The sequence below is a fragment of the Amphibalanus amphitrite genome, unplaced genomic scaffold (assembly GCF_019059575.1).
Source record: "Amphibalanus amphitrite isolate SeventyFive unplaced genomic scaffold, NRLGWU_Aamphi_draft 000382F_arrow, whole genome shotgun sequence".
NCBI classification, from domain to species: domain Eukaryota; kingdom Metazoa; phylum Arthropoda; class Thecostraca; order Balanomorpha; family Balanidae; genus Amphibalanus; species Amphibalanus amphitrite.
Window position 1 is genome coordinate 437,668 of NW_024881876.1, and position 25,803 is coordinate 463,470.

General features: G+C 56.1%; 1 protein-coding gene and 1 long non-coding RNA gene across 3 annotated transcripts; both read left to right on the forward strand.

The window, feature by feature from the left end:
- Positions 1-390: 390 nt before the first annotated feature.
- LOC122390112 lies at positions 391-4,453 on the forward strand. The gene is made up of 2 exons (XR_006258091.1): positions 391-688; positions 3,348-4,453. It is a non-coding gene; the product is annotated as an uncharacterized LOC122390112 (long non-coding RNA).
- Positions 4,454-9,862: 5,409 nt separating this feature from the next.
- LOC122390110 (homeobox protein engrailed-1-B-like) lies at positions 9,863-25,356 on the forward strand. 2 transcript variants are annotated; one of them, XM_043382769.1, is made up of 3 exons: positions 9,863-10,391; positions 23,317-23,656; positions 24,204-25,356. In XM_043382769.1, exons 1-2 carry the CDS (start codon positions 9,914-9,916, stop codon positions 23,649-23,651), a joined length of 813 nt encoding a protein of 270 aa, XP_043238704.1. In that variant the 5' UTR covers positions 9,863-9,913; the 3' UTR covers positions 23,652-23,656; positions 24,204-25,356. The 2 variants fall into 2 exon arrangements, with proteins under 2 accessions (XP_043238704.1, XP_043238705.1); XM_043382770.1 differs by having other exon boundaries at positions 9,874-10,391; positions 23,317-23,577.
- The last annotated feature ends 447 nt before the right edge of the window (positions 25,357-25,803 follow it).

A 25,803-nucleotide genomic window follows, 5' to 3' on the forward strand; every position in this document is an offset into this window, starting at 1 on the left:
CTGCATTAAGAAGACAATATCTATTGCAAAGGTTTAAGCATAGACGATAGACATACATATGTAGAGCTTGTTATTGACTAGCTTGAAAGTGTACCAACATACGCTTCATACCAATCGAACATTGACTAATAACGTACATGTGTATGAGCTGCACATATGTAAGCATGCACACATGTGTTTGTGCATATGTGTAGACTGTAGATATGTTAAAGTGACTATCCCACCTTAACATGAGTTTCTAGTTGTGATAGCCAAATTGCGGTCCCTGGCTGGCAACTACCGGTTTGGGCACTCGCAGCATCGACCGATGCTTTAATTCGGCGATATCTAATTTCGAATTCTGCAGTTTTCGGATTCTAAAGGCCACCGCACACTAGCCATTCGGCCGGTTCATTCGGCCGTTACAGCAGCGATTTTCTCGCGCGAGTCTTTATATCGGCCGAAACAACGAACCAACGACGGTGCATTCGGCCCATATTATTCAGGCATTCGGCCCAAGCGATGTTCACGCGACGACCGAAAAAAAGTTCGACCGGTTGAACTTTTCTCGCCGAAGCAGTCATTTAGCGGCCGAAAATCAACAGCCGCCATATTGTTTTCATACAACCTTGACAAGTGTTGTTTACATTCCAATCATTTTCGATGTGAGGGGCTCGTGTGGTGTGGAGTTGTTTGCGATGGAAATGAAGTAAGTAGGGGAGAGTGGGGCAAAGCGGCCACCCGGGGCAAAGCGGCCATCCATCGTTTTAGCCCTCCACAGCTGGCGTCAGTTCCAATTTATGATTTCCAATTATACTTCTCTTTGCGGTCGTTCGAATGAGCCAGACCGGGGTTTCAGGCCCATCGCCATTGTTCTGTGAAACACGGGAAAGCATTTCTTGCCAGGTTACCAATTATGTTTACAATTTTTAAATGTTATTTTATTCCATAACCGTTTGGAATTTTTATAAGCGTTTTTGTCCATGCATTGCGTGGTTATCGTATATGCCTTCTACCAATTTTAATGCTTTTTACCCCACTAATAGCTGAGCTGGAATATTTTTGTCTCGGGCGGTATGCGCGGGGCAAAGCGGCCGGGGCAAAGTGGCCAGCCCCCAATTGGCCATAAGTTGTTTCCATCTGGATAAAAACATTATTTATATTCAAATGTGTCGTCATGCATTCATCTTGGCCACTTTTCGGTTACATGAGTTACCAAATTATGCAATTAAATGTTTTTCCAAGAAAATTCTTTCTTTGTTTAGCAATAGGTGGGAAGATAACAAAGTAAACATCCATCTTCCCTTAAACCTTGTCACCATCAAATACCCTAGTCGTGCATGAGGCAACTATTCTGTTTCTCATATCGGGACTTGAGAAGTCGCCAGTGGCCGCTTTGCCTCAGGGATGGGGCAAAGTGGCCAATATGCTATAGGTTTAAAGTTTTGTCAATATCTCCCATATGTGAACGCCTTTGGAAATGAAACGCAGTTGGAATAAAAGACAATTTAATAGGGATCACATTCGTATAGAAAGAATCTTTCCAAGTTTAAAATTCAAGCGTCGGCATCGTTAGAAACGTTAGGGTGGCCGCTTTGCCCCACTCTCCCCTATTCGAATGAATATCTGTGTTATGTATTTTGTCAATTGCATATGTGATTCAGATTGAAATGTTGTTTAAATATTGGTTTCAACTTTCAACCATCTCTGCTCCACTATTCATTTCAATTTCAATTTCCATTTCCCCATTTTCTCCATTTGCCATGATTATACATAGTCAGTGGGCATAAATTTGTCTACTACTCAATGCCACAGTAGGTATTCTTGGAAAATGGCCATTTATTATCCATATAAGCAAATATTTTCTGCTTTTGCCAGTTAACTTGAAATGCTGGACACAATTGTTCTAGGTTTCAAGGAGCTATTCTTAAATTCACATATATAAAAATCAAAACGTCCGTATGTATGTATGTATGTATGTAACGCGTCAGTCACGCTTGGCGGGCTATTGCTCCGGAACGGTGCGGGCTACGGCGGTGAAATTTTGGACTTAAGTCGGACGCGTGCATCTGTTTGTCGTATTAAATTTTGGTGGGGGTGCGCTCGGCGGTTTGCACGTGGCGGGCGCATCTCTGCGGCATTTTGGGCCGCGGCCGGCGCCGATCAGAGAGCACGCGCCGTAGGCTCAGATTGTTCGCTGCGAAAACTGAGCAAAATCAGAGCCGGAAGGTCACTGACCTTTGGCAATGAATACCGGAACAGGGCACCGCCGGCCAGGAGGAGACGCCAAATTTATTCTGGCCATAACTCGGCCGCTACTGGGCCGATTTTGATGAAACTTGATTTATTACGCTGCGCGTAATGCTCGGCACCTAGTTATTTAATCAAAATTCAAACCTTGCAAGTCAAAGTCATTGAAAGTACCTGTAATGTTCTTATATAATGTTCTTACCATGCAATCTGGGTTTTCATTTATCATTTCATTCACATTGCCTCCAACAGGCTACTGTCGCACTAATGTGTCACATATTAGATATGTAGGTACTTAATTGCATGGTTGGTGAAAGTGTTGAGCACAACTCTTTCTTATGGTACAAGAAGTGCCATAATTCAAAATCTGAGTTGTCAAAGTATAATAGAAATTCCATTTTTCAGAGTATTTTTTCCTTTTTCTGTGTTTCTGCCAGATCAAGATGTTGGTTGTGTCAAACGTAGGGCCATGAAAGAAAAGTCTGGAGGCTTTATGGGATGCACACAAACACTTGCATGCAATATTTGCATTGAAAGAGTTGTGAGATCAGCATGCTGAATGTGTTTTTTGTGTGTTTTTGTCTGCTCTGTACAGGAGCTCATTTTATGTTAAATAAAATGTAATGGCACTGAACAAATATAAAAATAGCCACCTGTCCTTTCTGTAGTAGCTATTCACCATTCAATACTGTTTTGTGTATCATTTATTCCCCAGAGATATTTCACAATAGTGATAGTTTTCTTCTCTGCCGGGTCAATGAACCAGGTAGATGTGTCCACTCCAACCAGTGCAGATCCAACTTTGTGTACAGTTGTACACATTTCAGTGTGATGAGCGGACCTTTGATAGCTGTTCCACCAACCCGCCTTTAGATGGCGCGCGCGTCTCCCAGCAGGCAGCAGAGGCGACATCTACTGTCGGCTCAGCTGGTGTGGAGGGTGCACCGAGTGTCATTACCAATATACCTATAAAGTATAAACACGCCATTGCAGTGGCCTCACTCGAGGTGGGCTGGACCCAAGAGGATGGATGACTCGGGCTAAAACGATGACGCGGGTCGTGGGCCCAGCAGCACAACAGGTGGCGTTCAAAATTAACAAAGTCCCTATGTTTTCAGTTGGGTCGGAGAAGTGGATCTCATTCAAGCGGTACACAACAAGCCAGTTTCATGAAACACGAGTCTTCCTGGACGATGAGGCACCAGCTGAACCGCAAACGGCCGGCGCACCAGCTCTGTCCCCGGGGCCGGCGCCCCGGCAAGCAGCACCAGCTCCAAGGCCGGCGCTCGGGCCAGCCCCGTCTCTGGAGCGGTCGGTGCCGGCATCACCAGTGTCCGCAAGGAGCAGCCGTGCCCAGTCGAAACGCTCGCAGCACTTCAAAGTGTACAACAGGTGGCTAAACCGTTGAATGATGCCGACCTGGCTTTCGGTCAGTGTGTAAAAGCGGTTCGAAAAAAGCCATCGCTCCCGGAACTTCCGCTCACTGGCGCGCGACGTCTCCTCCGTCGGCTCCGGCAGGTACACTGCACCGCGGACGTTCACGATCGCGCAACAGATGTACACCAACGCGCGCGTGGTCGACTCCGCGAGCCGGTAGCTCGGCGCCAGAGCGGAAAATTCAGCCCCCGACGCCAGATAGTGGAGTGTAATCGCCAGCCGCAGCGGTGCGCTCACCGGCTGGAGGAAGGTGGTGGTCGAGCGGGTGATCTGGCCCTCGATCTGTGCTAGTAGGAGGCTGAAGGCTCCCTAGCTCAGTCGGAAATACTGAACCTGTGTCGCTGGGGGTCGTTGAGCCGAAGCTCCTGCTCTCGGTTGGCGTGCTCGCCCAGCTCGTCTCGGCGCTGCAGCACGTCGCTGACCCCATGCGCCGGACCAAGGGTCTGCGTCTCTCCTGCACCCTCTGGAGTGCCAGCTTGAAGTACAGTATCGCGATGGCTAGTTGAAGTGTGTACGGGTTGTTTGGTGGCTCAGCATGCTGATAACTAAATCTTTTGGTCCCAGAGCATCAATACAATGCACATTAATGTTGCTAAGTTTGGTTAATCGCTTGCGATATGCTCAGACCATTTAGATCTCAATAGTCGGTGTACTTTGCTCAATGTTTAAACATTTCTAACAGCCAATTTGTTTTCATTATCAAGCAAGCTACCTACTCAAACTGCAATTAACCTATAATTTTGTTTCTTTTTTGAACGATGCACTAAATATATGAAGCTGGATTCTATTTGGTCTTTTCCAATATTCATTATAAAACATTCATTACTTGCGCTCTTGGAATTCGGTTACAACAGTTTAGGCGATATTTCAACGACGATATTTCTGCTCTAAGCGATTCGGCCATTCGGCCGATATAGACACTCGCGCGAGAAAATCGCCGCTGTAACGACCGAATGAACCGGCCGAATGGATAGTGTGCGGTGGCCTTAAGGGTCTAATGCATTTGAATGCCCCTTTAGGCTTTGTGACGTCAGCGCAGATCAAGCGATTTTAAAATCTTATACTAAAACCTTTACTAAAACCTGACAATAGTTTCTTAGGTGGTAGGTATACTCGTATACTACATTGTGCGCAACAACTGTCGCACTTTATACCAAATTATTGCTTCCAAGTGACGTCATAGGAACACCGGGGGCTCCAAAAATAAACAAAAATAAAAGTATTATATCTGAATTATCTGAATATCTGATATTTAGTAGATATTCATTCTTACTCTTTCTGAACCACGGTATACATCACTTTTATGTCTATTCATTACTTTTTTGAAGATGGGAGGGTCCCTTTAACTATGCGCACACTCCTTCCTTCGTAGTTCAAATTCCGGTTAAATAGTTAACCTTGGTGATAATTCGATGACGAATGAGACACACCCAGCTTTTGCTAGCCACCTATGTAGACACGTTCCTCTTCATTGATGTAAGAAGTCACGCATTTACCTATCACAAGACAGAAGAGTTGTTCCGAAACTCACGCTGCATCACCTCTAGAGTACCACTGCGGGACTCGGCTGCAGGGCCGCGCCCGGCTCCCAGCTGCGCCGCTTCACACAGGGCTCATTGCCAGCCCATTACTGCAACCGGTCCAATTTGCATCCTCCGCTCGGCGCCGCTGCGTTTCGCCGCGTATTGCCGTTGGCGGCTGTTGTGCTGAGCCGTCTGTTTGGCTGGCGATCAACCCGCGGTACAAGGGCGATAGATCACCATTATCACCGGCGGCGCTGTGGCCTATCAATGGTAACAGCGGCGGCCTGCCGGCACAGGGGACACGGGGAATGGCGGCGGCACCAGCCCGGCACCAGCCCGGCACCAGTCCGGCACCAGCCCGGTACCGTGGACAGCCGGGCGCCGCCGGCACCAGCCCGGCACCGGGGACAGCCGGGCGCCGGCGGCACGGGCCATGGTGTGGCTCCGGCATCACATCATCATCATATCATATATCTAGGAATACATCCATCAAATGGGTATTCAGCGTTCCACGTCATGTAACATGCAAGTAAAAGCAGTTAACCTATCAATCCACATTTATATTCCCCTTTAAAAGGCATCTGCGATACACTTTTTTTAAAAACAGGATTCAGGAAGAGAAGACGCGATTCTCGCACTCAGCGGTAGCCCATTCCATCCTCTCACCGCCCGATTGAAGAACGACCGACAGGCAAACTCTGTGCGGGCCCGCGGCACCTCCAGCTCGCCGGCACGTGTCGCTTTTGTTTCACGCACAGACACATCAGAGCGGCAGGGCGACCCAAAGCCGAGAGAAGGGTCGGGTCCCGGGTGATGTCCTGCCGACCTCTCCGCTCAGGCCGGGGTTGAAGCAGGTCGACGCCGAGTGGCCACGGTGCCGCTGTTTCTGCTCGCACCTGTACAAACTCCAGTTCACATCAGAACACAGCTGCTACTCGGGATAGGACAGACGGATGGAGTTGGGGTTCCTGTGTTCGTACCTACAGTAGCAGCCTCAGGTTCGCGCGCCACAGGATGCCACTCTTAAATTTGAGAAAATACTTCACTTGCCGCTCTATTCAGCTCCGACCTAAGCAGAAGCGTTCCTTTTACGTTTCATAATGGTTAATGCGAGAACTACAGGTGTCTCTGGAGCCGGTCATAGTTAGGTGACCCCTGAGTATCTGTCTCTGTCGGCCGAAGGTGATAAGGAGCGTGGGAGCCGGTCGCATGCGGCGCCGGCCTGCACCCCGAGAACAGTGGTGCCGCTGTGTTTCCCCAGTGCAGTGAGGGTTTATAAGCGTCGTTAATGACGCGATACCCCGGCGTCGGTCGGTAGAAGAGGGCCCCGTAGCGCTGCATGACGGGATGGCGGGGCAAGGAGAGGGCGGCAAGGTGGCCCTGCGAGATACTGTATTAATATACTGTGTTAAGTATTATTATTAATATTACTGTATTATACTATACTGTATTAAGGACATCCGCAATATACTTGCGGCTATTAATGCCTTTCGTCACGTGCGAGAGTAGGCTGACTACTGTGGGAGCAGGCTGACTACTGTGAGAGCAGGCTGGTCCCTCAGAGAGCAGGCTGACTACTGTGAGAGTAGACTGACTACTGTGAGAGCTGAGAGCAGGCTGGCGACTGTGGGAGCAGCCGGGTTCCTGAGAGAGGCGTCGGTGTGCCACCATCTACCCCCGGTGAAGCTGTGAGGTCCCGGGTCGGTTCAGAGACTGCAGGTGGAGGTGTGAGGTCCCGGGTCGGCTCAGAGACTGCAGGTGGAGGTGTGAGGTCCCGGGTCGGTTCAGAGACTGCAGGTGGAGGTGTGAGGTCCCGGGTCGGCTCAGAGACTGCAGGTGGAGGTGTGAGGTCCCGGGTCGGCTCAGAGACTGCAGGTGGAGGTGTGAGGTCCCGGGTCGGTTCAGAGACTGCAGGTGGAGGTGTGAGGTCCCGGGTCGGTTCAGAGACTGCAGGTGGAGGTGTGAGGTCCCGGGTCGGTTCAGAGACTGCAGGGTCGGTTCAGAGACTGCAGGGTCGGTTCAGAGACTGCAGGTGGAGGTGTGAGGTCCCGGGTCGGTTCAGAGACTGCAGGGTCGGTTCAGAGACTGCAGGGTCGGTTCAGAGACTGCAGGGTCGGTTCAGAGACTGCAGGTGGAGGTGTGAGGTCCCGGGTCGGCTCAGAGACTGCAGGTGGAGGTGTGAGGTCCCGGGTCGGTTCAGAGACTGCAGGTGGAGGTGTGAGGTCCCGGGTCGGTTCAGAGACTGCAGGTGGAGGTGTGAGGTCCCGGATCGGTTCAGAAACTGCGTTGTTTGGTCGGACTGGGCGGACTTGCGCTCTAAAAAGAGCGCTTGGCCGCAGAGTCGTCCGAGCAGTCGTAGACACACACATCAGATAAACAGTGCTGTGCAATAGGCGAACCAGCTCCGCCTCCATTTATAAACACTGGTGTGACTGCTAACTGCCCAATGCTCGTGCACTGTCATCACTTTCCAAGCAGCTTGGACAAACGTGCGGAACTGAACTTCACTATCAGGCTAAATCAGTGATGCAATCTCTCTTGATGTGTTCCATTATAGAACCAAATGAACTAGACTCAGGGGGATATTGAACATACTTGACTGCATACAAGCGATGACCTTGTTACATATTTTGGACACTTCACTAATCAATTTGCCCAAGCGATAGAAGTTTTTATCATTATGGCCAATTACATAAGAGCAAGCAAACTGGCATATGCTATGCAACGTTATATTCACACCAGATAGGTAACAAAGAAAATAAAGATGTAGAAGACGATAGAAAAGATAACTAAAACAAAGAGATAGACGAATAACTATGCCCAGTAAAGCGCTCAATGAAAACATTTATTTAGTGGTGCATGGTCCAGGCTACGGTCGCACTCATTGGTCGCATGTGCCAGTCTGAAGGCCTATGCTCAAGTTCATACGTGGACCGCTGTCAGATACCTGCGCAATGCGCATGCATGTGATGAGCAATTCAAAAATGTTAACAAACCATTTTTATGAACCATTCCTTTGAACTGTGCGCAATACGCATGCTTATCTACTATATAATAAACAATATGACTGCTGGCTATGAGCCGTTTTCACAGCGGTTATCTGGCACACATTTGGTCACATTTGGTGCGATCTGATCAAATTTGACTCACATTTGATTCTTAGTAGTGTTCGGCTTAGTCTTCTGCACTAGTTCCTTATACTCGTATGCCTGATTTAGCAAATTATCAGGCACGTTATTTTCGATTAAAGCATTGAAATAAATTCATGGTTTTTATTTGCTGTAAAAGAAATGTTAGATTTGGTCAAGTTTACTGCATTCGTCAGATGACTCGTCGTGAAAACGGCCATTGTGTTGGACAACTGATGATTTTATAATGGGTGCTCTAGTTGATAATAGTCGTTTTCACGGCGGGCTATCTTACGAATGCACCTTATTTGACCAAATCTGCACCAGTGGCGGCGGAACACTTTCAATTAAGGGGGGGTGTCACTGTCGACTTTTGGTCCCATTCTTTCCATGCAACGCCCATAGGGATAATGATAAGATGCCAAAATCAAAGGGGCACGGTGCCCCGGTGCCCCCCCCCCCGTTCCGCCACCTATGATCTGCACCTAATCTCTTTTATAACAATTAACAAATGTCTCTATCATGGATTTGTGTGTGCTTTAATCGAAAATAATGTCTGATAATTTGAAAGATGAGATTTTTTATAAGCATCTGTGCAACTCAAACAAACAGCCTTTCTTTTAATACCTATTCTATTGATAATCTGAATCTGTTATTAAGAAACAAGGAATCTAATTTGACCAAATTTACACCAAATATGCACGTAATCTGCACTAAATGTGTATCATATGGCCGTCGTGAAAACTGAAAACGGCTATTGCAACCAGTTTTTTCTTAATTCACTGACTAACGTCACAATCAAATTAAAATAGGTGAAAACATAACATTAGCACAGCAGGTTTATCGTTCGTGGTTGCATTGCTACCTACCTAATATTTTTTAATTGTTACTTTGCAGGATTTTCGTTTAATGAAAAGTAGCATTCAATGCATTTCTATTCTTTTGAGAAGATGGCGCCAATATTTATTTCAGCGCTGTCTAACCCAACAGCCAGGTACCTATGATGTATGGCAGCCGTCATGTTTAATATGATTATTATTCATGCATGGCCCATCGTTAGGGAGGTAAATGCGTTTCAATTTCCATTTTACCCAGGGCAATTCGCCATTCACTAATTGCATTTGCAGAACTAACATCTGTTTGCTGGTCCACACGCCAAATAGGTATTGAGTGCACGACAAAGTAGCCATGCCATAAAATACCTCATTCAGTATTTAAAAAATCACTAAAGTGATTCAGTCCGACGAGACAAAACGCTGCATTTGCTGCAAACCATCCGCGAAGGCTGTAGCTTATCACATGCATAATAGACATGTACGACGAAATCTGTTAATAAGCTGCCCAATAGAGTGATCCGGCCAAACGATATCCCACGTTGTCTGACGGCCGGGAGCTCCTCCCTCCGGCGGCGGCGTCTGCGCTCCGCCAATCAGCGGCCGACCAGCCGTTGTAACGCCCCCTCTGATTGGCTCGCCGGTCGGCGGCGGGCGGAGCCTGCGGCTAATGATGACGTCTCGGGCGGGCCGCCCCTGGCCGGCCGGTGGCTCTTCATTCGCGCTGTCCGCCGCCGCGCCAGCGGGTCGCCGCCGCCGCCCCATGTGTAGCAGCACCATGCCGCTGCCGGCCTCGCCGCTGAGTGTGGGCCCGGTCAGCCCGGCGCCCAGTGCCAGCTCGGCCGGCTCGCCGCGCCTGTTCGTCTGCCCGCCGCTGCCGCCGACGCCGCCGCACAGCGAGCGCTCGTTCAGCGCCAGCCCCGGCCCGACCAGCCCCGGCGCCCTGTCACCGCGCCCGCCGCACCGGCCGCTGCCCTTCTCCATCGAGAACATCCTGCGCCCCGACTTCGGCCGGCCGCCGTGCCTGCCGCGGCTGCCGACCCTCTCGGCGCTGCCGCGGCGGGCAGCCGCCGCCGCCGCCGCCGCCGGGACAGCGCGGCCCGTCGACCTGCGGAAGCCGCCGCCGCCGCCAGCCACCTCCGACCCGCAGGTGTTGGCCAACCCGCCGCTGCCGCCCGAGGAGAAGATGGTCTGGCCGGCCTGGGTGTACTGCACGCGCTACTCGGACCGACCCTCGTCAGGTAAGTCACAGCCCACCCGGGGGTGCCGGGAAGGGGGCCGGTCGGCGGCAACTCGCTGACTGGTCTGAGGGAGTGGTGGCGGAAATATTGGAACCGTAGCCTGCCCCGTATGGTTGCACTGGCTGTGGCGGCGACTTTATTCAGTTGATTCAGGTCGTGCTCGTTTCGTCGTTGGCCGCTGTGCCTCTCGGTAGTTGTCACTGGCTCCACTGGCACACGGTGACCCGCGGCGACCCCTGTGACCCGGGGTGACCCACGGCGACCCCTGTGACCCGCGGTGACCCGGTGCCGGTAACGCCGACCGTCGCTCCGAGTGTGCCGCTCTCCGTTGTACCGGCGCCGGTCCGTCCAGGTGTCGTCCGGTCCGGTCGGCCGGTGGACCGGTCGGGGTTCCCGGCCCCAGCGGGCGTGGGCGCCGCCGCTCCACGCCCGGTGCCGCCGCTCCACGCTGGCCACTGCTGAGGGCACGATCGACCCAGTTCGTATGTGCTGGGGTTCAAGAATGTGTTGGCGGGGGGTCGTTATGTACCCATGCCCTCACTGCTATTCGCCGGGGTCCGCTCTCCACTGCTGGTCGCTAAGTCCACCGACCACCGTCCACTGCTGGTGTCGCTAAGTCCACCGACCACCGTCCACTGTTGGTCGCTAAGTCCACCGACCACCGTCCACTGCTGGTCGCTAAGTCCACCGACCACCGTCCACTGCTGGTCGTTAGGTCCGCCGTTCCCTGTTGGCCACCGCGACTCGATTTCCACCGTCCCCTGATGGTGGCTGAGTGATCAGTCCACCGTTCACTGCTGATCGCTGGCTCCGCTGGTCGCCGTCCCATGCTGGTCACTGGGACTCGCTTTGCACCGTGCCCTGCTGCTCGCCGGGTTTACTCCTCACTACTAGTCCACGTCCCCTGATCGCCGGATTTATGTACTCTTCCCTTCTGGTTGCTGGGCGCACCGTCAATGTGGGCAGCAAAAGGTAATATATATTGCATGGAGCTGCCATCCTGTCGGGTTTTCCGTTATGGTCAGCTCAGGAGTTTTGGTGCTGTTGCCGACTTCGCCGCTGCTGTCCACGTCCACAATGCAGGGATTAAACACTCTGTTGTCCCCACCACGGGCACCTGATCCTGCGTCTCGTTATTATGAACGTAGTGTCACAATATTCTGTGCCCAATAATCAATATCACATTACGAGTTCGCTGTCCACTGTGGCTGTGTGCTACTTTATGACCTCCCCCCCCCCCCCCCCTCTGTTCACTGTCCAGGAGCACCCTTCCTGCTAATGAGCCGGTCCCTTCTATGTGTGTTTAGAACATAAAATAGACACAGACTGATATTGAAGTGTTCTGTTAGCCTCCTGCACGTATACCGTCATATGTGCTGCAGACTACAGAGTCATCAGCGCCGCGTTCGGTCGCCTTGTCTGTATGAGCTAGCCCGCGCCTTTTCTCTTCCCGATCCTCTCACTACTTGCAATGGTCACTGCACTGTGGCTGGAGCGTACCGGCCATGTGGCAGCTCTACTACCATGTCCCACTCCCACGGCCAGTTGGAGACCCTGCCGGTGAGATCAGGTGATGTCAGCTGTCCGGACCGCGTCCCCGTAGACCCCGGCACATTCAGTAGATCGCTTATGGCGCAAACGTACGGCTAGGTACCCTGGGAAAGTAATCCGACTCTCGGACCCAGGGGTAGCCAGTAACAGTTGATAGCACTAGACCAAATAGGCGCTCAAAAACTACTATCCCGACCCATAGGGCTCCTATGTTTCAATTTGTTCAATGTTCCTTTTTCAAATGAGCCTCACACGTAATCCATAAGACAAAATGCTAAACCGATTGTGGGGACAGGTAGTCTATAGCTTTCCCTTCAACCTTTCATATCGAGCGTTTTTCGATGCGGAGGCCAGAACAGGTCCAAAAAGCTTAGGGTGTTTCCCGATGTTCCAAAATCCCATCCGTGAGGACATAAGTTCCTGCGCATAAACACATTACCGCAACCTTGTAATTGAGTAGGTGATACTGCTCATGGACTCAGTGAACCAATCAGGCAATCAGCATCCTTTTTTATATTACAAGATGTCATCGGCATCGCTCACGAACACGTTTGATTTGTGTCACAACTGCGCCATTTCTGTTTCTAAAGATTCCTTGCATCTTAGTAGCAACCATATACTTTTAAACTAGCTTTAGACTAACTTTTAAACAAAGTTTTTTTTTACTTTTTTACCCAAACTAAGTTTTTTGGTATGCATTTTCTGACACATATAACTTAAAAAACATATTAGGTATATGAAATTGGCTGAGCTCGTCACAATTCAATATCATAGTTTTTATATATAAAAAGAAAATAGAACCTACCCTATAAGTCATCCAGATAAAATGGAATGGGTATAAATAAATGGGACAAAATGAGATAAATAAAATACCCGATTTTCTTTATAGGTACCTACTCTGCTCGGATCTTCTCACTTTTGGTAAAAAAGCGATATCCGGGGTTAATTAATTGTCAGTTTGCCGTTCACTCCTTTGGTGAGTATAGGTATTGTTAAAATCAAATTCATGGGCGCAAAATGATCTTAGTAGTCAGCACGCCCTATAGCCCCAATTAATAAACAATAAAATAAAATTCGAAACGCAAAACATGGAAGGTGAAAATATTTGTCGAGAAGTCCACACTCCACAGTTCATATCGAAAATGAGTACCCCCGAAGGATCTATTCAGAGCTGCAGAGGGTGGACTGATTTTGTACTTCCCAGAGGAATATTGAAGGTTAGAAATGTTTCACGTTGTGGGAAGCCTGTTAGTATCGTACTAGTGCACTGCTGCAGTCGCAGTGGTGTGGGTACTGGTGATTCAGCCACAGCAGCAGAAGCTGAGCCAGGCCTTACGGGAGCCCTGGCAGGGCGCAGGCCTCGGCCTGCGGTCGGAGTCGGACTGACCTGGACAGGGCAAACCCCGCGGTACTGAGACCCCCGGTCCTACCCTACGGGACCGCGCTCACCAAACGGGCTAAACAAAGGAGGAAATAACAAATGAAGGTAAATAAATACAAAAACCATAGTTTTTCATCACTCCAAGCTTTCATGTCAAGTGTCACATATACCCATTAAATCGCAGGTCGTCCCACCCCCGTAGTCTGACCAGGCTGTCCGACTGGCAAAGTCCCCAGTTCGCTGGTTTTTGAGCCAGACTCCTGGCCGGTGCAGTGTCCGCCTCTCTCTCTCCACATTTCCTCCCGTCCGGCGCCCGGCGCACGGGCCAGCTGCTGAATATCTCGGCGATAGGGCGCTCGCCATTCGGACCGTGTCCGCGACCGTGTCCGCGACCGTGTCCGACAGTCCCGGACACACGACCGACCCCGCGTCCTGCTTAGATTTACGATACCGTTATTTTCCCGTCTTCGCCGTCGGAAACAACATACCCGATCAGGTCACGTGACTGTGTCGCCGGCGCACCGCTAGCCGAAATTATCATCGGAGCCGGGGGGCGCCGGCGACAACTGCTTGTCTCTGCCATGGGCCGGCGCGGCGCCGTGCTGACCCGCGGCTCGCGGGCTCGTGCGGTGGACAGAACACGTGTCGGCCGGCCGGCCGGGTGCCGTATCGGTTAGCGCGACACGCGGACCAGCGGTGGCCGAGCGGTGGCCGGGCGCCGCCGATCGGCGCACCGATCCCAGCTGGGCACGGAAGCCTTAACATAACAGTTGGCCGTGTTCAGGGGTCGCAGCAGCCGTCGGGCCGGTACGGCGCCCCGTATCGGGCGGGTGGGCAGCCCGGGCGGCGGTCTGCGCCGGCGCCCCGTATCGGGCGGGTGGGCAGTCCGGGCGGCGGTCTGCGGCGGACGGGCGACCCGCCCGAGCGGTGTGGTCGGCCCGCTCGAACGCTGCTGGTCCGCCATTGTGCGTCGCGCCGCACGGACAAATTGGAAATTGTATGTTATCTAGATGCGCTTTTCCGCCTGTCGAGCGCCGACGAGTGGCCGCTGGGGATAGCCGATCGGCTTTGTCGGAACCAACCGGCAATTTCGGGGCACAGTGGACGATTTTGTTTATCCACTTGTGGACACGCTCCTGGCAAGTGAAGCAGGTCATTTGGAAACTGAGGCACAGCTAGACGGGCAATAATAGCACCGCTGCTGAAGGACGTCAAAAACAGCGAATAATTCCCGGTTTGAATTTAACCACCCGACAAAACACCCCACCGCATAGCGGCATGTCCAGCCGGCGAAACTCCGTGCACGCTGCGCGCTGACCAGCCGCACTAGCTCGGGGCGGCGCTGCTGCCGGGCTGAGGGTGCTGCGGGGGCTGAGGGTACTGCCGGGCTGAGGGTGCTGCGGGGCTGGGGATGCTACCGGACTGAGGGTGCTGCGGGGCTGGGGGTGCTGCCGAGCTGAGGGTGCAGCGGGACTGGGGGTGCTGCGGGGCTGAGGGTGCTGCCGGGCTGAGGGTGCTGCGGGGTGGCGCTGCGGGGCTGAGGGTGCTGCCGAGCTGAGGGTGCTGCGGGACTGAGGGTGCTGCCGGACTGAGGGTGCTGCGGGGTAGCGCTGTGGGACTGGAGTGCTCCGGGACTGAGAGTGCTGCGGGTGCTGCCGGACTGCTGAGGTTGCTGCCGGACCGAGGGTGCTGCGGGGCTGGGGGTGCTGCGGGGCTGGGGGTGCTGCCGGGCTGAGGGTACTGAGGTTGCTGCCGGACTGAGGGTGCTGCGGGGCGGTTTTCTGTTGGCGTTACCCTGAGGTCAGACCCAGACGAGACCTCTGACCAGACCAGGCCAGACCCCCGTATCGCGGACCCCCGGACTCGTATCTACCGGCACGACTGGCAGACGGATTCGAAGCTAACGGTGCGCCGAACACGGAGGGACGTGTACTGCGCCTTGCATTTTACATGACGCTGCCTGCGCTAAACGTGCAACAAGACACAACAGATGGTCACAATGCAGGCCTCGGTTTTCAATGGGCTATAGTGAATCCTAAATTCGGGATGAGCTGCCGGCTTACTGGCAAACATTGAATCTCAACGATGAATACCGTTGGCCTTTAATGCCATTTTATCGGCAAACATTTTAGCGACTTTTTAAATTAATTCTTGGGCGGTAGAATATTGCATACCTCGTCGGAACCTTGTCTCTATTGCGGTCGCACCCTAACAGTAAATACGTATGAATTGAAACATTACATTGAACACATGGCAGCATAGCCGCAGTGTGCACCTCAATTCTGGGCGATGATGACTCACAGTTTCCGGAGCCGGAAAGAACACAAACATTTGTAAGTGCCACCCACGACGCTGAACCTTTGCCGCCCGCGTCTGCTGCAAAGTCGTACAACGGTGGGTAATGAGCGATATTCTCCGGCTGGAGCGCCGCCAGCGACGCGCTGGGACTGACCAGGTTAGGTCCAGGCCCGCTGCTGATATGTCCATTGGCGTCCGATTCTGCTCCGCGGATCTGCCCGCCCGGGCCGGCGACTGACTGCTGACTGCTGAGTGCTGACTGCTGAGTCAGCGGCCGGCCGGCCGGCCACCTGGGTGGTCCGGGCGGCGGCGGCTGCCGGCCGCGGCTGCAGCCCGCCGCGCCGGCCGGCCAGCTCGCCGGAGCAGCTCCACAGCCGGCCACTAAGCCGATTAGACCACCACGGGTCGGCCATCGCAGCCCGCCCGTCCGTCCGGTCAGCCAGCGGGGCAACCAGGGCAGTCCGGCAGCTCCCGACCGCCGCCTCTCCCCGCGCCGGACCCAGCTCCGGTACCCTCAGAGACCCGCGCCACCCCGCAGTCCGGCAGCGACTCACTGCCGCCTGTCGGCGCGCCCGCGCTGAGCGCGTTTCATGAATGGCCGGCAGGGCGCCGGCGGTCACCTGTGACCTGTGCCGCGGCGCCGGCGCACGCGCCACGCCGCCGCGCGCCGCTCATTTGCATGCTGCAGTCTCAGCGGACGCCGACCGCCGCGACGGACTCCCAGCTGCCGTCATGTTCCGTTACCGACCGACCGACAATCGGCCGCCACATCCGCCAATGAATCCGCCGTTAATGAGCCTCGAGGTGCTACATTGTAAAACGTGGGCGCTTACTTGAGAGGAAGAATCGGCTTATTACAGACACCTTCCGCTACTCGCCACCAGTAGGTATCCGGCTACTGATGTTGCGGGCGAGGCGTCACATGCCGCCGTGTCCCTGTCGGGCCGTCACCGCCGCGTCCTAACGAGCTCGGTGCCACTGTGCGCTCTCCGGCCCGGCCCGACCCGCCCCTCGCGGGCCGGCCCGCCCGTCTCCGTGTGGTCCCGAATTTCACACTGACTTATTGCCGGCTCCGAGCCGAGCCCGCCGCCCGGTAGGAGCCCCGTCCGCCGGCCAGAAAAGCGCGGCGCGGCCGGTACACGCTGCCGGCCGGCCCGCCCGACACGGCCCCTTTCAACCGGCACAATGCAACATTCAGCGGGGTGGGCTGCTACACACGGGTGGAGTGCTCATCGACTATTCGGCGGTAATGTTCGGGAAATTGGCGGTGGCGCCGGGGAAGACGGGCCCGCCCTCGCCGCTGTTGGAACAACACATCGGCTGAGGGCGCCCCCGTGCACCGGACACCATCGGACGCCGCCCACCCGCTGACGATATGGTGCCAGCGGCACTGGTGCCGGGGCCACTGGTGCCGGCCCACTGCCCCCTCCCGGGGCCGGCCCACTGCCCCTCCCGGCCCACTGCCCCTCCCGGCCCACTGCCCCTCCCGGCCCACTGCCCCCTCCCGGCCCACTGCCCCTCCCGGGGCCGGCCTGTGGGCCGGGTACGGCCGCGCCAGTCCTCTCCCGGTGACCGGTACGGCTGGGAAGCGTCTCACTCCCACGGCCGAGGCCCGCCGCCGGCTCCTATCGCCAGTTACGCCCAGTTACGCCGGCCGACTATCGCCAGTTACGCCCAGTTACGCCGGCCGACTATCGCCAGTTACGCCCCGGCGCGTGATCGCCGTGCTTCACAACCATTTCGCATTAGCGCCACTTTGATTTGCATGTGCAGCCAGCTGGCGCCGGGCGCTCCATCTGGTCGGGCCGGCACTCCGCCCCGTCTGCCGGTGCTGGCCGACCTGCAGGTCAGGGGGGCCGGCGCCGTCTGCCGACCCGGAGGCCAGCGCCAGCCACCCTCCTACGACCGGCGCGAGCTCGGCGCACCGGTGTGCAACAGCGGAAATATGCTAATCGAACAGCGGCCAGATGTTGCCGCTAATGGGTGCTTTAGCGGCGACCATTTATCTCGGCGTGTGACACGACCCAGTGCCGTCATAACGTCATCACTGGGAGCGCGGCCCAGCGGCGGGGCCCGGGGGAGGTGGGACTGAGCGCCTCCCGCGTCCCGCGCCGTCACTGCTCTGTGCGCCAGTCGTCATCGACAGGACCCGTCCGGCACGGGCCCGGTGCCCACACTCTGTCCGGCCGTAAACTGAGGCCGAGCGGCGCGCCGACTGGCCGTCCGCAGCGGCGCGCCGACTGGCCGTCCGCAGCGGCGCGCCGACTGGCCGTCCGCAGCGGCGCGTCCCTTTACGAGCGCCTCTGGCGTGCAGGCTCGTCCGTATTCCACATTTAATGAAGAGACTGGGCCACTCACAAATTGCCACGGCTGTACCGTCGAGCGCCTCCCAGGCAATAACGCCGCCCGTTTTGGCACCGGCTCGTTACAAACAATGGCTAAATCCACAATAAAGCGCTCCGACCAGCGGCAATTAAAGTTTAAGGACGCAGTTGAGGGGCGGTTTGATCGCTTTTTGCATCATTACAAATAATTAGCGGCGGAGGCTGGTTGAAATAAAGTTATTCGTCGGCCATTTGGTGGCGAAATGGTGATCTCTCGCAGCTGATCGCCGGTGTAAGTCGAGATAACACGATCGGGCGCGGCGGGGGGTTGCGGGAGTGCTGGTGTGCGGGTCAGACTGTGCAGTGTGCAGTGTGCACCGCGCGGGTAAACCTCCGCGCTCACTGGTGGCAGTCTCAGCACCCATCCGGACTGAGCGGGGCAGCTGCTGTGTCTGATGACCGGTCTAGTTCCTAGGATTGACGCGACACTGCCGCTGATGTCCAGTTGTCCAGGTCCAGTGTCCAGTTTCCGGGTCTGACCCGGCACTGCCTGATGTGGCTGATGGCTGGCCGACTGGACGACTAACTTCTATCCGGCGCCTTCAGCTGCCCAAACCTCAGTCGGACACCGAGTGAAAGGCCAGGTCATAACAATCACCACCGTACTTCACAACCACGGCTGAACTTTGGCCTGACCCCGGGCCGGTGACACCAAGGTCACAGGAAATTGCTATTGGTGAATGATGTGCCATTCGCCGCATTGGACATTTCCTCGCGAGGTGATTTCAGCTCGGCGAGCTGTCCAGGAGCTGACGAATGCGAGTGCGCCGCCGTTAGTGAATTATCCGACCAGAGCACGGAGCACGCGCTAATAACACGGCCGGGTCAAAGCGCGCCGACAGAGCTGCGGCTCTTCTCTCACGCACACCGTGATACCGTGTGCGGCGCGTGATCAGCTGTTGTTTATAGTGCGTATCAATCGTGCCCAACGCACCACGGCAGCCGCAATCGTGAGCTGGCGACACCACTTTCAGTGGCATTTTTCTTCATTTAGCGCTCCTGGTCTCTGTTTACCAATCAAAATTCCTGACGTGAAAGCGCGGCGGGTGATTTGGCTCACCGCTGTTGTGGCTCATTTCCAGAGCGCTAACAGCGTCCGACTCCACTGTGGCCGGTAAAAGTCTCATTGTCGGTAATTTATTGGGTCCCGGCCGCGGTGGTGACATTCTCCGGGCAGAGCGCGGCGCTCGGGGACAGAGGGGCAGGGGAGGAGGACCGGAACCCGGCCGGGATGGCCACTTGACGGCCGTGTCCTGACCAGTGTCCGGCGTGTGAAAATACCCCACCGCGCAGAGCGGTAAATCTCAGGTGAATGTCTCTGGTAATACCACGGGGAGGGGCGGTAGGCCTATTGACGGAACGCTTAAACCCTTCCGTACTGGGAGAGAGAGAGAGAGAGAGAGAGAGAGAGAGAGAGAGAGAGAGAGAGAGGGAGGGAGAGAGGGAGAGAGAAACAGACAGATAGACAGACAGACAGACAGACAGACAGAGACAGAGACAGAATTGCAAAATAACGGTGAAAAATCATGAATGCAATTTTGAGAAATAAAGTGTGACATTATTATCCTGTGTTATATCTAAATAATCTTTATGCATCCCACAGAAAGCCCACATGCAAGCAAACGGTAAACAATAACATTGTATTTGCCTTGTGGGCCATTATTTATTTAAATTGCGCTTACGTTTTCACATAAATGGGTAGTTACTATTTGTACGATAAATTGTCAATTTAACAACCATTTAATGATCCATGTCCCTTGACAGAACAATTTGCAATTGATCAGAATGCTCACGAAAGTAACCAAAATAACTCGAGCTAATCTATGAATGCGGTTATTGTGATCCCGTTCCTTCAACGGCTCTAGAATGCGTTCCTTTAAGTAAATTACACGGCTTTTCGAGTAGCATTTGTTCCAGCCGTCTCACCAGAATGTTCATTGTTTTTTTTTTTTCTATCGGGGGCAGCGTCACCGGCCTTTGTTGGCCTGCGACTGCGATAGACCCATCCTGACACACGGCTCAGTCGGCGCCAATAGCAGTGTCCAAACGGAGCGCCCAGTCGGCACCCGGCGCTCCCCGCCCACATTCCGATCGCCGCGAAATTGACACATTCGACATAGTTGAAACTGGAATTGGATTAAATTTACATTCGCCTGGCGCGAAAACAATAGCCGAGTCAAATAACGCGGAATTAATGGCGCAAAATTGAGACAGTGGGGAAGGGTGTTCCGCAGGGAGAAAGTCGGCCGGGAAATGGCACTGTGAATTTATTCAGTTCCGCTCCATAGTTCACACATTCCACAATGAATAGATTACGAGTTGATTGAAAGACCAACCTCTCCAACCCTCCATTATCGATCACGAGAAAGAGGCAGATGTTTTCTGAAGAGTGAGTCGTGCTTTTGATTAAACAAACGGCGCAGTTTCGATAGTGCCCCGCGGACGGCCGCACTGCTGGCGCGTGTCGGCGGCGCGGCGGCGGCGGCGGCGGTCTGCCTGCCGAGGCCCCTGCTAGGTGGTCGCTGTCCGTGAGGCTCGACTGCTCTCCGATCACCTGGGGGAAGTCGGACTGAGGGACCAGTCACCTACGGGGGGGGGGGGGGCTGAGGACCCGGTCAGTACCCCCAGGGTGGACTGAGGGCACGGTGATTTCGCATGTTTCACGCCTCATGGGCTTTTGGCCCCAGCAGTTAGCTTTTGGCCCCAGCACACAGCTTCCCCGCCATGCAGGGACTGGGCACAGACGCAGCTTTTGGCCCCAGCACACAGCTTTTCCGCCACTGGGCACAGACACAGAGCTGTACTGAGTGTACACTTCATCGAATAGGACACGCTTCTTCGATAAAAAGTCGGATATTTAACCCTACTTGATTAAATGTTTTACCTATAATATGACTGATAAAAGCCTCACCGCCTCTCCGTTGCGGCCGCCCGCCCTGCTGGCCGCTCGGCGGTGGGCGGCGGCGGGCGGCGGCGGGCGGCGGCGGGCGGCGGCTACCGCGGCGGGACCACCAGCGACCAGTGGCGTCCGCCGGCCGACCCACGTCGCCAGTGCGCCGTTTTTGCCGCCGCGTGCAGGGCGGTCGGCGGATCACGACTGGCAGGGGCGGCCCCGACCGGGCCGGAGCCGGGCCGGAGTCGGGCCACAGCCGCCCCGCCGCAGCGCGATTTATGAACGCGATGAAGCTGCATGAAGGGTGTTTAATTGATTCTGCGCCCGGATGGGCGTTAATCGGCACATCAGCGACCGGGCGTCCGGCGGTATCGAGATGTGGGCGAGTGACTGGTGCCGGCTGCTGCCGACTGGTACCGACTGGTGCTGCAGTACTCGACTGTGAAGCTCTGCCAGCTCTATGCTATATTGTATCGGTTGATGTGGTTGATGACGCTCAGCTCGGGTCCGAGTCACACCCATCAGTCCAACACTGTCAATACAACCAGTACCAGCGTCAGTGAAACTCGGGTCGGCTGGGCGGTACGGTGTGCGGGTGTCCTGCTCGGGAGCCTCCACTGATCAGCCCTCTCCGCGGACCTGAACTCACTCAGCCTCTCTCCCTCTCTCTCGCCTCTCTCCAACTCTCCCTCTCTGTCGGACGACCCCGCACCGGTGACACTATCAGATTGACACCGACAGTTAATAAACGGCGGCGTATCGACGCCGTTCCCAGCGCCCCTTCCGGCGGTCCGCGCGTCCGACCGCTCCGAGCACGTATCGGTCTCCCGCCGCCGCCGTCTGCCTGCTCTCCCTGACTCCGTGTCGCGTGGTCAGGTCGCCGCAGCCCCCAACACCCGGTGGCGTTAGGTCGTCGCTGTCGGCGACGACCACCGTCGGGTCGGCGCGCGAGGCGCCACGAGCGACCGACGGCCCCGACGCACGCAACATCGACCGTGCGGCAGCGGCGGCGGTCGGCGGAAGTCACCATCGCGCCGGACCCCGCCCGGCTGGTGCCGGCGCCCCTGGTGCTGGTGCACGATGAGTTCATTAGCGCCCGGTGGCGGCGGCCAAACGCCGGCCACTGCTGAGCCGGGTCTCCGTGGGTGTCGGTCGGACGGTACACCACTCTGCCCACCGTCACCGTCACAGGGCCGGACCGAGCGGTCCTCAATGGGGACCACCCCCGGCGCCCCGACAGCGGCTCCCACGGATCGGTTACCGGTGACAGACAGCCGTCACCCGGCGTGGGAATCCCTCCCGGCCGTCTGTGTAACGGCCCGGCCAGAGGACCGGACTGGCCCCGTCCCCGAGCGGCATACCAGCCGGGCCGTCCACAGCCGTCCGGGGCGCATAGCTGGCCGCCGCCGGGCCGGGCCGTGGCTCTAGGCCGGTACTGTGGGCCGGTATGTACTGTGGGCCGTGTCAGTGGGCCGGTACTGTGGGCTGTGTCCCCGGCCCGACGCTCAGTCCACCGTCCGCCGCCTCTGAGCGGCTCACACGACACACTCTGAGCCGTCACCTGCACGGCCGCGGAGTTGGAGCTGCGCGGCCCAGCTCGGCCGTCAAAGGCCGCGCGTGCAGCTCTCCTCGGGGAGGGCCAGACCCTCCGCCCGGGGTCCGTCCGAGGTCTGTCCCAGCCCTCTGAGGTCTGTCCGAGGTCTGTTCGAGCCATCTGAGGTCTGTCCGAGGTCCGTCCTCGGTCCGTCCGAGCTCAGTCCGAGGTCTGTCCGAGGTCCGGCCGGGGTCCGTCCGAGCTCCGTACGGGGTCCGTCCGGGGTCCGTCCGAGCTCCGTCCGAGGTCCGCCGGCGCGGCGGGCGCGCGCCGCGCCGGTCCGGCCGGCTATTACACGGCTGGGCGCGCAGTAAAAACAGCCGCCGCCGCCGCCTCTGTGGTCTCCGCACAGACGAACGGACCACACAACAGCAACAGCCAGATTACAAAACAGCCCGCCTAAGCCGACCGCGATTCCATTTCACACCGGATGGGATTAAGACGTCGGCGCTGGCAGCTCGGACGCGCTGCGCTGGCCCGACTGCAGCGGTCGAGGTCGGCCGGCGGACTCGGTGACGGGGGTGTTTAGCTCCGGCAATGGGCCGTTTTTTGCCGAGCGGCGGTCCCATGAAGGCCGGGCTGACACGGCCACCGCGGCAGATTGTCACCGTGGAATGTGAACGGATGACACCAGATCGGGAGCGGAATGCGGCGCGGCGCGCGGCCAGTGGCCGTCCACTCGGAGCGTCACCGGTAAAAACGCACTTCCGCCACTGTCTGAATACATTTCCAAGCGTGCCTCATATGATAGTGACCATGAATCCCTCACAAACCGCCTCCACCGGTGGGCCAGCGTCCCTTTAACGCGCGCCGTCTCTCCGCAGGCCCGCGGTCACGGCGCACCAAGAAGCCCAAGTCGTCGGACGAGAAGCGGCCGCGGACGGCCTTCACTACCGAGCAGCTGGACCGGCTGAAGCGAGAGTTCGACGAGAACCGCTACCTCTCGGAGAAGCGCCGCCAGGACCTGGCCCAGCAGCTCGGCCTCAACGAGTCCCAGATCAAGATCTGGTTCCAGAACAAGCGCGCCAAGATCAAGAAGAGCTCCGGCCAGAAGCCGGTGCTGGCGACACGTCTGATGGCACAGGGTCTGTACAACCACGCCACTATCGCGGCTGAGGAGGAGGAGGAAATTCTGAAAATGTGCAAAACTAGCCTATAAACAACGTAAGTAGTCGCAGCAGGGGATAGACGGGACCCGGGCGGGTGTTTTGCATTGTTTCTAGCTCTGCCGTGATCTGAATTTCCTCTGAAGCCTATTGCTTTAGCGCCAGCTGTTTAAATGTTCCTTCAATTATCTTCAATTTGTATAATAGCGTGTTCCGTGGGGCACGCCGACTGCGCACCATAATTCCTGGGCCGGCTCATAAATTAGGCTAGAGTAAACACCGTGTAACTTACACGAAATCCCAGTGTCTTAAATTAAAGCAATAAAGCTTGCTGACGACATGGGCACAATGACTGTGCAGATGGCGTAATGACTGCACGCTGCCTGTGGCCGCCGAGCGCTGTCCGCGGCCCCGGCGGGCGATCCGTCTTGACCCTGTCAGGGCGCGACAGAACGCGGGGTCGGCCGACACCCGCAGGCCCCGCACTGCGCCACAGGGCCCGAGGGCTCAGCCCGGGCCCGGACCGCGCGGCAGTCGGTGTGACCGTCACGACTGAGGGCGCCGGTGCGACCGCCTCTCTGACGCCTCTGCTCTCCCGTCCGCAGGCTGCCGTGCTGGCGTTTCGGGCTGCTAGCCGGGTCTACCAAAGACATCTTATCTGTGATAGTGCCGCTGTCCGGCGGTCTCAGCCGGTCCCCGCCGGATCCCACAGTCCACCGACAGGAGCTGGGACGGACGCCGGTCTCGGGTGTTCCGGCGGTGTCGTCCGAACCTGACGGGTCGCTCCGCGGTCCCTGTCAGTCACCGCCCCCTGCTCGGCTCAGCTGCCGGCGCAGGGGCGACCCTCGGCGCCCCCGCTGCGCCCCAGTGGCTCTGAATGGGCTAATGAAGACGGGTGCGGCGGCGGCCACTCGATGGACGATCTCCGAGCGGCGGGACACTTCCGGTGTCAGCGGCGCTCGACGGTACGCCGCCGCGGGGCTCCTGGTACTCTGCAGCGGGGACGGGTCCACTCGCCGCCGCGGGGCTCCGTCGTACTCTGCAGCAGGGGACAGGTCGACCCGCCGCCGTGCATTTATTGCGGACCGCGCCGGTTGTCACTAGCCGAGTCGCAGCAGGCTGGTGTGATGTTGTTACCTTTCGTAGGGATGTGTCTAGATTTGAATTTGATGAAATGCTTGCTAGATTTGATGCTATCCTGTCCTACTAAAAATTGCATTTGTTGCTTCAATTTTGGGCTTCACGAGATCGTCAAGTTTGCAATAGAAGCTTTTTCTCAGCTTGACATGTAACGTTTCAGTTCGGCCTGTGTATGTATAAATCGCCGGTGCCTAGCCATTTTGACTCAGTCCTCGTTATGTTTGTCTGAGCTGTTACCGCAGTGAATGTTCCTAGGCCGCAGTCGGCACCGGGCAGCGCGCCGTAGTGTGGGCGGCTCATTAGTACATAGAAACCCGCCATCCTCACCGGCGTGACAGAGCGTGAGAGCGAGAGAGAGAGAGAGAGAGAGAGAGAGGGAGAGAGAGAGAGAGAGAGAGAGAGAGAGAGAGAGAGAGAGAGAGAGAGAGAGTCAGAGAGAGGACGAGCGACAGAGCGCCAGTGCGTGCATTGTACAACTCACCTGCAGCGGCCGACTAGTGATATATGATGCCAGAATGACTATCAGAGCCATAGCGCTATCGTTTATGTTCGCGTTACAACCTTTAATGCGTGTGTACATGTTTTGTGTCGGTTCAATACATCATGTGTTGTAAGTGAGAGCGTGTGTTGGCCATCGTGGACGGTCCGACGACACGCCAGGTGCCCGAGCTCGCGGAAACGGTGACACACTGAACGTCCGTCCGTCCAACAGATACAGATGTACCCCCAAACGAGCAAAGGTGTAGTACCTACCCAGAGAGATGCGTTCAACTACTGCAAAATATCCCTAGCCTAAGCAAATGTCTACCGTCTCAAACGACACGCCACAACATAACGCCCAGAGGCGCCCATACCGGCTCGGTGTGCTGAGGTGGAGCCCGGCTGTCCCCGCGGCGCTAACGCCGGCACCCCGCCGTCCGCCGGGCGCGGTGGTGCTGCCGTGCCGCGCGGCGGGTACATTCCTCCGATCAGCGCCGATCAAAACAGTGGCATTCCACACCGGTCTGACGGCGGCTGTTGCAAACATCGGGCGCCCCGCCGCGGGCGCGGCGTTAGTGTCCGCCT

Bases quoted from the DNA above. Each gene is read 5' to 3' on its own strand.
- LOC122390110 (XM_043382769.1), top strand. From the start codon at position 9,914: ATGTGTAGCAGCACCATGCCGCTGCCGGCCTCGCCGCTGAGTGTGGGC. The intron at 10,392-23,316 runs GTAAGTCACAGC...GTCTCTCCGCAG, and splicing joins CTCGGACCGACCCTCGTCAG to GCCCGCGGTCACGGCGCACC.